This window comes from Mastomys coucha, unplaced genomic scaffold (genome assembly GCF_008632895.1).
Source record: "Mastomys coucha isolate ucsf_1 unplaced genomic scaffold, UCSF_Mcou_1 pScaffold20, whole genome shotgun sequence".
NCBI lineage: Eukaryota > Metazoa > Chordata > Mammalia > Rodentia > Muridae > Mastomys > Mastomys coucha.
The window spans coordinates 42,742,130-42,754,654 of NW_022196903.1; the positions used below are offsets into that span (position 1 = coordinate 42,742,130).

Here is a 12,525-nt window from a genome sequence, read left to right on the forward strand (position 1 = left end):
TCCCCTTCCAGGAGCACCGTGGCGCAACAGAAACGCCGCGCGGAAGGAGGAGCGGCTGCCGCTCTTCTCGGGGCGGGCGAGCGGGCGAGAGGGCGGGCGGGGGGAGGGGTGCTCCCATAATGCACCTTGTATCAACACGGCGGCGGTGGCGGCTTCCAGGAGGGCTCGGGCGTCTGGTGGAGCGGCACACGGTTCGAGCAGTGTCCTGCCAGTCGGTGTTGTGGGGCGACTGCGACCATGGCGGAGTCGACGCCTGCTCGGGTAAGGTGCTGCGGGCCGCCCGAGGGCCGTGCGGGGGGACAGCGCCCTGCCCGGGGCGGGGCTTGAGGCGCTGGGTCGCGGGCTCCGTTTCCTCCGCGGCTGCGGCTGCGGCTGCGTCCGCCGGCGCCGGCGCCGGCGCTGGCGGAGGCAGAGGCCGACCGACTTCCCTCCCGGTACCCGCGCCCCCGGCCCGCTGGATCGCTCGCCCGCCCTCCCGATCGCCCTCTTGGTCCTTCTGCGTCAGGCTCGGAGCCCGGGTGCTCTGCGTTTTCCCGCAGAAACTTCTGTGAGGCTCTTTGAATTGTTTGTGGCTCTGCCCATATACTTTCCTGCTGCCTGCCAACCAGGGACTCGTTTTCTGAGTTGGAGCGATGGCGCGGGATAAAACCCTGGGTTTCGGTTGTTGCCTTTGAGCTCAGCTGCGGAAGACACCAGGACTTAGGGCTTCTCTCCGACCAGTGGGGTTCTGATCCGGGTGCCATGTTCTGCCGTAGCAATCTGTACTGAGTTTGCAGCCACAGGTTGAAGCCAGGTGCGGCCTTCTCTCCTTGGGGACAGGTGTATTTGCTGTTTTTGTTTGTCTGTTTTCTTTTCTGTTGTTGTTGTGACTGTTTTTGTTTTGTTTTGTTTTTAACAAAACTGTAGGTGCGCACTATTAACCGCTTTCCTCCCCTTCCAGCTGTCTCTCAGGGAATGTGAAGACACTGAAAATTGGTTTGAGGGCTATCTTCCCTAACTCAGCGTTCATCTATCCAGTGCACCGTCTTCGGAAGGCAGTCTGTGCTCAGTTCTCTAGGCCTTTGTCTCCTTAACTTGAATTGAGAATGTTGAGTTCCTTGTTCGAGCATTTTTACGGTTTTTTTCCGGCTCCAGTCTCCTCATACTGTGTCACAGTAGGGGAATATAGGATAGATGGACCTGAACTGGCTTTTTGCTGTTGAGATGGAGCCTCACTGTGTAGCACAGGCTGTCCTCAAGCGGATGACAATCTTCCTGACTCAGCCTCCCCAGTGCTACCTCTACAGGCATGAGTCATTATGGCTGTGCTTTGAGGCAGACACTCTCATGTGCCCCAGCCTAGCCTATCTGAGAATAAACAACCTAAACACCTACCTCTGACTCCCAACTTGCAGAGATTACAGACATAAGTTTTTCTTTCTTCTTTTTTTTTTTCTGGCTTTTTGAGACAGGGTTTCTCTGTGTAGCCCTGGCTGTCCTGGAACTCACTCTGTAGACCAGGCTGGCCTTGAACTCAGAAGTCTGCCTGCCTCTGCCTCCCAAGCGCTGGGATTAAATGTGTGTGCCACCACTGCCCAGCAGTTGTCTTCTTTTTTTTTTTTTTAAATCTTTTAAAATAAGGTCTTGCTTTGTAGTCCTGGCTACCTGGAACTAGTTAGGTAGACCAGGCTGGTTCTGAACTTGGAGCAATCCTGCTTGTGCAACCTGGTGCTAATGAGAGACCAGGAGTTAAACTGATTCCCTGCAGGGTAAGCAGCTAGGGATATAGGTGGAGGTAGACAAGGTGGGCGGGCCTGCCTTGGCTAGGTAGACAGATTTCCAAGATGGACTTTATCTTCCTGATGCTCCTGACTTGAGACAAGACTGGCAGCTTAAAGCAAAGGCTTTAAGCAGGTCCCCTGATGATGGACAAGCTCAATAACTTCATGGCCTGTTGCACAACAGCTATGAGCAATTAACCATCTTCAGCTGAACAGCTCTAAATTAGAGGATGAAGCCTCAGCCCCCCAAATCCAGTAGCTTCCTGAGTTCCCTCTGCTTTCAGAGCATTTTTTTCTCTGTGTCTGCTGCATATGTGTTTCCTCACTCCCAATAAACACTTTTCTTCAACTGTGGAGTCTGTCAGTAGCATTTGAGATTTTTTTGATGGTACCTGTGGAGCTTGAGTTTTTCCTTTTAATTCTTTAACTGGCAGAGAACACAAACACTATCCGGACCCCTAGAGTGTCTCATTTCCAGACTCCTAGACTGTACCGGTAGGCCCATCATTGCCCACCTTGGCTTTTTGGGTCCAGAAATACTTTGGGAATCCTGAGATGTATTTGTGAAAAGGAAATCTAGTAAAATTTGTGTTGAGAGTTTTGTCTTGGTTGAAATTCACTATGCTTTTTCTAGGAAGTGGGTAAGAACTAATTAGAATGAGTGGACTGAAGAATTTATCTGTGTTTATTTTCAAGGAGTTACCACTTGACAGAAAACACGACACTAGTGTTTATGGTGTTTCTGCATCTGACTCCCTCGAGACCCAGATGCAGCCTGTTAAGTAAATGTTTTTTCTAGGTAGATTCGTATTAGCGCCAAAGTGAGGTGAGAGGACCAGCACACTCCTTTCCTGGCTGTGGCCATCTTAGTGATCACAAACAGAGCTCACAGAGAAGTAGTAGTGGAGGTCCACCAAAGTCTCAAACTACACTTGAACTAGTCCCAACACGGTAGAATTTATTTAAACCGTCCTTGAACATATTTTGAATATATTTGTATTCTCACACATCTCTTCAGGTGAAGATTCTGTACTGCTTGGCCAGGTGCATGCCTTGATAATAACAACTAAAGATAAAAAATACTGAGAAAAACTATGTAAATAATATTTGAAATTTATTTTCAAATATTTTGTGCAACAGTTCAAAGGCAGTATAAGCAATATTTATAACCCAAAAACAGAAAGTGGGAATTCTTAAGATATGAGCAGAGTTGTGAAGCCAACTTTGAGAACATGTGCTGAACAGTCACATTTGATGTTTATGAAATCAAGGGGCTTTTCTTTTTTTTTCTTTTTCTTTTTTTTTTTTTTTTTTTTTTTTTTTTGTCAGGGCTTCACTACGTAACTCTGGCTGTTCAGGAACTCAATATGTAGACCAGGCTGGCCTTAAACTCACAGAGATCTTTCTGGCTGTGCCTCCCAAGTGCTAGGATTAAATGCCAGACTGAGTAGGACAGTAACTTGTTGAGTTAGTGGCAAGTAATTAAACTACATGACAGCACTGATGTAGAAGCTAGGAAGAAGAGATCTGAATTCAGAAGTCTAGTGATCTTTGTACATATACATATACTTTTTATAATTTCTAGGGTGATTGCTAAAGACTAGGAAGTCAGTTACAATAAATATAATTGAATTAAAAGGCAAAGATTGCCAGGACAGGAAAATTCTGGCTTATAACAAATACATAAAAGATGTCTATACAAATTGTGAACTGTAAAAGGATGTGAGAACAATTGTCAAAACAATACATTTAAAAGTAACTAGGCTAAGAAATGTATTGTTGCCAGAGGTCGAATGCCTTTCTCCACTTATAATGGAAAAAGGCTCAGTTCTCTGTCTTTTTTTAAAGTTTTAAGGTTTGTTTATTTATTTGTTTATTTGTTTATTTATTTATTTATTTATGTATATAAGTATAGTTGTGAGCCTTCATCTGGTTGTTGGGAATTGACCCCTCCTCCAGTAGACTCAGCTCACTCAGTCCCAAAGATTTATTATTATAAATAAATACACTGTAGCTGTCTTCAGACACACCAGAAGAGGTCACATTACAGGTGGTTGTGAGCCACCATGTGGTTGCTGGGATTTGAACTCAGGGCCTTCGAAAGAGCAGTCCGTGCTCTTACCTGCTGAGCCATTTCACCAGCCCTAAGTTCTCCATCTTGAAATGACATCTTTAAACTAGTTTGAGGCTAATTACATAGCTTCAGGTAGATTTAAAACTTAACAGTCTAAACTCATTCTTATTATAGAATATTCAAATATAATATTTTATTTAGCAGAAAAAGACTTTTCTATCCATTTCTGGGTATTATTGTTCACCCATTAGAACCCATGAGAGAAGCCAGGCTGTGGTGGTGCACGCCTTTAATCTCAGCGCTTGGGAGGCAGAGGCAGGCGGATTTCTGAGTTTGGGGCCAGCCTAGTCTACAGAGTGAGTTCCAGGACAGCCAGGGCTACACAGAAAAACCCTGTCTCGGAAAACAAACAAACAAACAAACAAACAAACAAAAGAACCCAGGAGAGAACTGAGACATTCTGCCCCATTTGCTGTAGTTGTCCCTAGTTATAAGGACTGTCAAGTCTTGAAATGTAGCTAGGATGAACAACAAAATGAGTTTTAGTTTAGTTTGCTAGTCATGGTGGCTATGCCTTTAATCCCAATATTTGGGAGGCAGAACAGGTAAATCAATATGAGTTCAAGGTCTGTCTGCTCTATATTGTGTGTTCCAGGACAGCCAGAGATGTATGGCAAGACCTTGTCTCAAAAAAGAAAAGGGAAAGCCTTCCCCAAAATGGGAATGGGGTAGTGAGCTTGGGAAAGGCGGATGCTCAAAATCCACTATTAATACTTTATCCATTTTCTAGTAGCATATAATATCTACTAGTGTATAATTATTATATATAATGTATAAAGTACATGTAATGTATAATGAATGATACAGTATAGATTAAAAAAGAAAGGGGCTAGAAAGATGGCTCAGTGGTTTAGAGCCCTTTTTGCTCTTGCAGAGGACCCAGTTTCGATTCTCAGCTCACGTGGTTAACCGTCAGCTGTAGGATCTGATGCCCTCTTGTGGTCTGCCTTGGTACTACATTTTGGGATAGGTCACTACATAGTAAGAGCTGTCTGGAATAGGAAGCTAGAGAATATGTTAAAATGTTGGACATGCTTTAAAATTCTTTCAATTGCAATATCATACTCTGTGTATGGGTCAACACATTTTATCCTAAAAATGTTATTTCTCAAATTTATCTGTGGAATTTGAAGCATTTTCAAACACAGTCTCTGGAGAGATTTTTGTGAAACTCATGTTTGTAGTATATCCGTAGGTCAAAAAAAAGTCAAGGTACTACTATAAAATAAAGAAAACTTGTGTTAGCATCAATAACTACTCTAAGGCTACAGTTTAATAAGATCATAATATTGGTAAATTGACAGAAAAATTAACCCACAGAACAGGAAAAAAAAAAATGACCGGAAACAGGCTGACAAAAAAAATTGGTTTATGGTACAGAATAACATTACAGACTAGTGGGCAAATGTTGACTATTTATTTATACTTATTGTTAGTGGATTTTTTGAGACAGGGTCTTACTATATGTAGCCCTGGCTGGCCTGGGACACAACAGTGTAGACCAGGGTGGGCATAAACTCTCAGAGATCTGCCTGTGCTGTGATTAAAGGAATGTGCCAACATGCCTGGCCCCACTTTATTTTGTGTGCAATGTGTGTCTGTAGGTGTGAGTCTGCCATACTCATGTGGTCAGATGGCAGCTTGTAGGAGCAGTTCTCTGCTTCTACCATGTGGGTTTCAGAGATCTTAGTCCTCAGGCTTGGCCTTTATCTGATGAGCAATCTCACCAGCCTAAAATGGCTTACAATTTGTTTTTTACATTTATCTACTTGTGTTGTGTGAATGTGTGCACAGATATGTATATACACAAGCATTTGGAAGTCAACAACTTGAAGGAAAACCTTACTTAACTCTGTATGGTGATATTTTGTCTATTTTTCTAATATTTTCAAAATTATTATAAAATATACATGTAACTTTTTCTTCGTTCCCACCCTCCACCCCTCTTTGTCTTTTGAGGCAGGGTTTCCTGTAGCCCATGCTTGGCCTTGAACTTTTAGGAGCTGGGATTACAAGCATGCACCACAGTTCATGTGGTGCTTTAGATAGAAATCAGGCTTTGTTTATGCTAGGTGAACATGATACCAACAGAGCTGTACACCCAGCCACACTTGGAATTTTCTTTCCTAGTTAGGGTTTCTATTGCTGCTATGAAAGTCCTTGACCAAAAAGCAAGTTGGAGAGAAAAGGGTTCATTTGGCGTATACTTCCCTATCACTGTTCATCATTGGATGAAGTCAGAATACAGTCAGGCAGAGCAGGAACCTGGAGACCGGAGCTCATGCAGAGGCTGTGGAGGGGTGCTGCTTACTGGCTTGTTCCTCATGATGTAGTGGCTTGCTCAGCCTGCTTTTTTTTTTTTTAAATAGAACCCAGAACCACCAGCCCAGGGATGGCATCACCCACAATGAGCTGAGCCCTCTCCCATCAATCACTAATTAAGAAAATGCCCTACAGGCTTGCCTAAACCAATCTTGTGGAGACATTTTCTTAATTGAGGTTCCCTCCTTTCCAGTCACTCTAGCTTGTGTCAAATTGACATAAAACTAACTAGTACACTGTTAGAATAAAAAAGTGCATTTGGGTATTTTTTTATTTGTTTATTTTAAGAAAGCTAGGTAGTTCTGAGTCTTAGACTTGGACTTGCTTTCTTTATATGATGTTTGGAAATGACCTTGTCTCCCTGGCCTTGTATCCTCAATCCTACAGCACAGGAGGAAACGGCGTGCCACACCATTAGCTCCAACCACACCACCTTCACAAACAACAGAGAAAAGCCCGTACTTCCAGACCACGGAAATCTCACTTTGGACGGTGGTGGCTGCTATTCAAGCCGTGGAGAAGAAGATGGAATCACAGGCCGCCCGACTGCAGAGCCTGGAGGGCCGTGCAGGGTCCGCTGAGAAGAAGCTGGCCGACTTCGAGAAGACAGCCGTGGAGTTCAGCAACCAGCTGGAGGGCAAGTGGGCCGTGCTGGGGACCCTGCTGCAGGAGTACGGGCTGCTACAGCGGCGGCTGGAGAATGTAGAGAACCTACTTCGCAACAAGAACTTCTGGGTCCTTCGGCTGCCCCCCGGCAGCAAGGGGGAGGCCCCAAAGGTAGAACCTCTACGTTTAAAAGTTAGGCAGGAAGGGGAGCCCAACCTTGACTAAGCAAGATGTTCAATCACTGAGTGGAACTCATGCAAGTCAAAGTGCTCATTTCTTGTGCCTTACCATTGCAGGTGTCCGGGTCCCTTGAGAATGATGGGGTCTGTTTCTCAGAGCAGGAGTGGGAGAACCTGGAGGACTGGCAGAAGGAGCTCTACAGAAATGTTATGGAAAGCAACTATGAGACGCTAGTCTCTCTGAGTGAGTGAAAGTTTTCTCCCTAAATTCTCTCAGACCCCTCCTGACTGCACATGTGACTGCCTGGCTCTTATCCTCTGAATCCTCTGCCAAGCCGAGGAATGACACTCTTCAGGTCCTCTCACCTGCAGAGACTTGAAAGTGTCTCAGGGACGAGCCGTTTGTATTTCTTCTCTTGTAACACAATGGCTTCTTGAGACTATTTGGATATTATTGATAAAGTATAATATAGACTTTTAATAAGAGCTCTATGAAGTATTTTATTAGTAACTTTTCTATTGCTGTATAAGAAACTATGACCAAGGCAAATTAGAGAAGAAAAAATTTATTTGGGGTTTATGGTTCCAGAGGGTTAGAGTCCTTGATGGCCAAGCAGAGGTGTCAGGTGGCCAGTGGCTGGAACAGCCCTGAGAGCTCAGACCTTGAACCTCGAGCAGGATGCAGAGAAGACGAACTCAAATTATCCTTGAGACTTTTGAAATCTTAAATCCTGCCCCCATTAGGACACTTCTTCCAACTAGGCCATACCTCCTGTTTCCGAACAGTTCTGCCAACTGAGGACTAAGTTTTCAAGCATGAGCCTAGGGGCCATCCTCACTCAAACCAACACGTGTATAGTAGACCTTTGTTTATTTTGTATTTTGAGACAAAATCTCTATGTATCCTTGACTGTCCTAGAAAATGCTATAAATAAGCTGGCCTTGAACTCATATAGATTCTCATGTCTCTGTCTCCTGAGTGTATGCAGAACAATGTCCAGCTAATGTGCTATTTTTAATATTTAAGATTGTTGATGAGAAATCTTTTAACTTAGGAACTGTTAAGGTGGCTCGGTGCATAGAAGTGCTTTCTATACAAATCTGATAACTGGCATTTGGTCCCTTGAACCCATGATGGGAGGGGACAACTGACTCCTTCAGTCACCCTGTGCCACCACATGTGCACTATGGTACAGATGTAACCAGACTCTTAGATAGCATATACATACACACAGAAATAATAAAATAAATATTTAAAGGACTCTATCTTGAGGTGAGACATGCAGCACAGGCTGAAAAAAAACCTTTTTCTTGGCAATTAGCCAAAGTCATCACCGGCCACCGTGGTCTGCATGTTATTGGTAGACTGGAAGCACTGTGTGTAGAAGAGATTAGTATAAAATTACCAATGCATACTATTTAATGAATGCATGTTTTTCTTCTAAGACAAATTCTTTTTAAATGTGGGTCTTTGGAGAAATACCAAGGAGGCCACTGGCTAGACCACAGTGAGGGCAAGGGAAGTGAGGGTGGGTCAGGAGGGTGACCATGCTTCCCCAGACGGGTTCCATGCTCTCTTTGAGGCTGTTCCCCTGTGTCATAGGGCCTGCCTTACCTAGCAGTGCCTCCACAAGGATGGAATTAGGCATTGTGGAAGGAATCCTTGGCAAAGCTTGAGCTGTCTGGGTAGAGGTGTGGGGTGCTAGGTGGACAATGGCACCTGAGCCTGGCTGCCCTAATGAAGGAGCAGCAGAGCGCGGCTTGACAGTCCACTGGCCAGACACGTCTAGGGGACAGAGACTATGACACCAGCTCTTATGTCTTTTTAGCTGTTAGTATTGATTTGCTCATTGGCATCTGATCAGCATGCAGTAAGTTTTAATCTCTTGGAATTACACTGTCTCTTTTCTAATCCAGAGGTCCTTGGCCAGCCAGAGGAGGAAGGAGAGTTGGGTGCAGAGATGGTGGGTGACTTAGTGGACGAAGGCACCCACCTGGGTAAGTAGTTCTAGAATGTTCTTCTGCATTGCCTCTCCATTCCTGTATGGGAACTCTGTAGGTTCCCATAACTAGTAGGGAGCCTTCCCACAGCTGAACTGCCAAGTAGTATCCGTAACCTCATCTGGCACGTGCAGATTGTAGGCTTTTGTTTGGTTTTTAAAAGTTTATTTTATTTTTATATGTATGCATGGGTGAGTATATGACTGTAAGGTGTGGGGGGTGGCGATTATCTACAGAGGGCAGAAGAGGGGATTGGATCTCCTAGAGCTGGAATTACAGGTGACTGAGCCACCTGGTGTGGGTGTTGGAAACAAGTGCTCCTGTTCAGTGGGCTCTCGCCAGCCTCTGCTTGTTTTCGAGACAAGTCTTACTATGAAGTCCACAATACCCTAGACTCACAATGGAGACGAGGCTGACTTTGAACTCATGATGCTCCCAATTCTTCCTCCTGAATGGGATTACAGTTAAGAACCACCACAACCTTCTTAGGTGACTATAACAGCAGTTCTCACCTGTGGGTTGTGACTCCTCTGGGGATCGAACAACTCTTTTACAGGGGTCACCTAAGGCCACTGGAAAACAGGATATATATAGTGATTCATAACTACCAAAATTACAGTTATGAAGTAGCAATGAAAATAATTTTATAGTTGGTGGTCACCACAACATGAGAAACTATAAAAGGGTCGCAGCGTTAGGAAGGCTGAGAACCACTGCTCTATAACTATTACAGGTCTGCTGGTCTTTGGAGTGGTGTAGATGGTGCAGCATGCTTTTCATGCTCTATAAGTAGTAGACATAATAGGCTGTGGTCAGAGTGAGAGATGGAGGATGGGCAGTTAGTCACAGGGCCAAGAGAAGGAGACAGTAGGAAAGGCATTTGAGCAGAATATCCAAGAAGAAGAGAACTGGATATGTGATTATTTTATTTATCATTTTCTTTGTATGGGTGTTTTACCTGTATGTGGACTATATGCTTATAGCAAAGAGGGTATTAGGCCCCTTGAAACTGGAGTTAATTGATGGTTGTGAGCTACCATGTAGGTGCTGGGAATTGAACCTAGTCCTCTGCAAAAATATCTGGTACTCTTTACTGAGTCATCTCTCCTGCTTCTGGGTGAGATTTTTAAACTGCTAGTTTAGTGGGTTAAATGCAGGCCTTTTGCTGGGCATGCATCTGCAGCTGGGCTTTATTTGCAGCCTTTTTTTAAAAAACCTTTTAAAATTTTTGAGATAAGGGTCTAAGTTGGCCACAATGGTCTTAAACTTGCTCTGTAGTCTAAGCAATATATTAACTTGTTATCCTCTTGCCTCATCTTCCTGAGTAACTGAGATCACAGGCCTGCATCACCAGGCTCAGCTTCAAATTTGTTATTTTAACATTTTTTTTAATCAGATTAACTGCCAGTTTGTAGATACGTATGGAGAATTTACAATAATGTTGTGCTCCATAGTAAGATATTGAGATCCTCCTCCAGGTTGTTCTGATCAGCTGTTCCTAAGGAGTGTTGATTTGAGCCTTCTGAAGTCCTCAGTGTTTTCTCTGCAGATACCAAAAGTGCTGGAATGTGATCTTCTGTTGGTCTTTTCTCTTGCAGCAGATAGGGCCATGGTTAAACAGGAGATGCTGTACAAGCAGGAGGGCCCTGCAGGTCTTCCCAGTATGTTTGCCAGTGCTGCTGAACAGCAGGCTTTTTTTGGCGCCGAGCAGGCTGTGTTCTGGAACAGTCCAGGAGATTCTGCCCTCTTGGAATCAGGCCCTGGGGACTCAAACCCTGAGTCTGTTGAGAGCAGTAGAGACCCTGCCCCTGGTAGAAGTCTGGACTGCCCCCGAAAACAGAAGTCTCACAGACAGGTGCAATTGGGTCAGGAGTGTGGACAGGGTCTGAAGGTGAAGAGGGACACCAGCCCGTACAAATGTTCTGAATGCCAGATCAGCTTTCGATACAAGCAGCAGCTGACTGCACATTTGCAGAGCCACACGGGCAGGGAATCTTATTCTGCCACAGAACCAGAGGAGAGCCTTAGACCCAGGCCCCGCCTGAAACCACAGGCCAAAAGGTCGAAGCTACATCAGTGTGATGTATGCCACAGGAGCTTCAGCTGCAAGGTCAGCCTGGTGACCCACCAGCGATGCCATCAGCAGGAAGGCCCCAGCACCAGCCCACAAATCCAGGAGAGATTCTCACCAAACAGCTTAGTTGCTTTGCCTGGCCACATCCCTTGGAGGAAAAGTCGGAGTTCTCTCATCTGTGGGTACTGTGGCAAGAGTTTCAGCCACCCTTCAGACTTGGTTCGGCACCAGCGCATCCACACAGGTGAGCGGCCCTACAGTTGCCCTGAATGTGAGAAGAGCTTTGTCCAGAAGCAGCACCTCCTGCAGCACCAGAAAATTCACCAGCGGGAGCGAGGTGGGCTGGCTTCAGAGTCTGCAAGACCCAATGGCCTGCTTTAAAGTTGCCAGCCCCTCACCGTCGTCCGGGGGCGGAGGGGGGTGGCATCAGTCCCCCGAAGACACACTACAAAGTCTGGCTGACTTCTTCCTGAGGAGAATTGCTTCTGCTTTGCCCTCCTTGGCTAAGCACAAAGGTTAATCTGAGGCACAGGAGAGAAGGATCTGGAGCCCCAGCCTTGGCCATCTTGGCCTTGTGGCTGGGTTTGTTGTTTCTTTAGCTCCTGAGGGTCTCTTGTTTTCTCTTTTCTGGTACACTGTCACACCACAGGGACTGGTGGCCAGTTCCAGGGCCCACTCTAGCATTTCACATGTCTTCCCACAGTTGTATGGGGCCACAGAGGTATGTGGAAAGTTCCAGGAAGTATTACCCTTAATTTCTCTTCCTTTTGTAGCCTCCTTGTTAATAATTAGTATAAATAATTTAAATGAACTGTTTCGCTTGTTCTAAAGACACCCCTTTTGGAGTTAGATTCTTGTTTTTCTTTTTAAATATAGCTCAAAACTTGTTTTATAAATTTCAAGAGTTGTAGAAGTTGTTCCTAACATGGGAACTGAGCCTACCCTCCAGGAGGGAATAGTTTACGGGGCTCTTTTAGCCCGCCCACACTTAACATAGGCCAGAGAGCCAAGACACGTTGCTGGGTTCCCTCCGTGGGTTGCTGAGTCCACACAGGCGGGGCTAATTTTCTCAGGTGGGCCAAGAGGAAGCCCCTGAAGCCCTGCTGAGAGTGGAGACTGGTTTGAAGAAGCTTAAGAGTTCAGTTCTGGGAGTTTGGTGTCTCAGCATATTTCCCTCTCCCCGATGTGTTTCTGCAGCCCTGGGCTTGGGATAGAGGGTGAAGCTGAGCTTGATTCTTTTACACCAGGCATCACTAGGTTGTTCAGATTAGATGTTCCAATGGCTGTACCAAGGATGACGGAGAAGAAGCACAGATGCTTGCCTCAGGAGTCTTCAGTACCCGCCCCACCATCATTCAGGGAGGGAGGTGAGAGTGGGTTGGTTCCTTGGTCATATGTGAATGTACTCTTGTCTGGAATAAATCTTGTTACTTGTATTTAAAAAAACAA

General features: G+C 45.2%; 1 protein-coding gene across 5 annotated transcripts; it reads left to right on the top strand.

Annotated features, from left to right (window-relative positions):
• The first annotated feature begins 86 nt into the window (after window positions 1–86).
• Znf212 (zinc finger protein 212) lies at window positions 87–12,525 on the top strand. 5 transcript variants are annotated; one of them, XM_031381748.1, is made up of 5 exons: window positions 87–261; window positions 6,604–6,993; window positions 7,119–7,245; window positions 8,919–8,999; window positions 10,604–12,525. In XM_031381748.1, exons 1-5 carry the CDS (start codon window positions 238–240, stop codon window positions 11,455–11,457), a joined length of 1,476 nt encoding a protein of 491 aa, XP_031237608.1. In that variant the 5' UTR covers window positions 87–237; the 3' UTR covers window positions 11,458–12,525. The 5 variants fall into 5 exon arrangements, with proteins under 5 accessions (XP_031237608.1, XP_031237606.1, XP_031237609.1 ...); XM_031381746.1 differs by having other exon boundaries at window positions 89–261; window positions 10,601–12,525; XM_031381749.1 differs by lacking the exon at window positions 87–261 and adding an exon at window positions 360–547 and having other exon boundaries at window positions 10,601–12,525.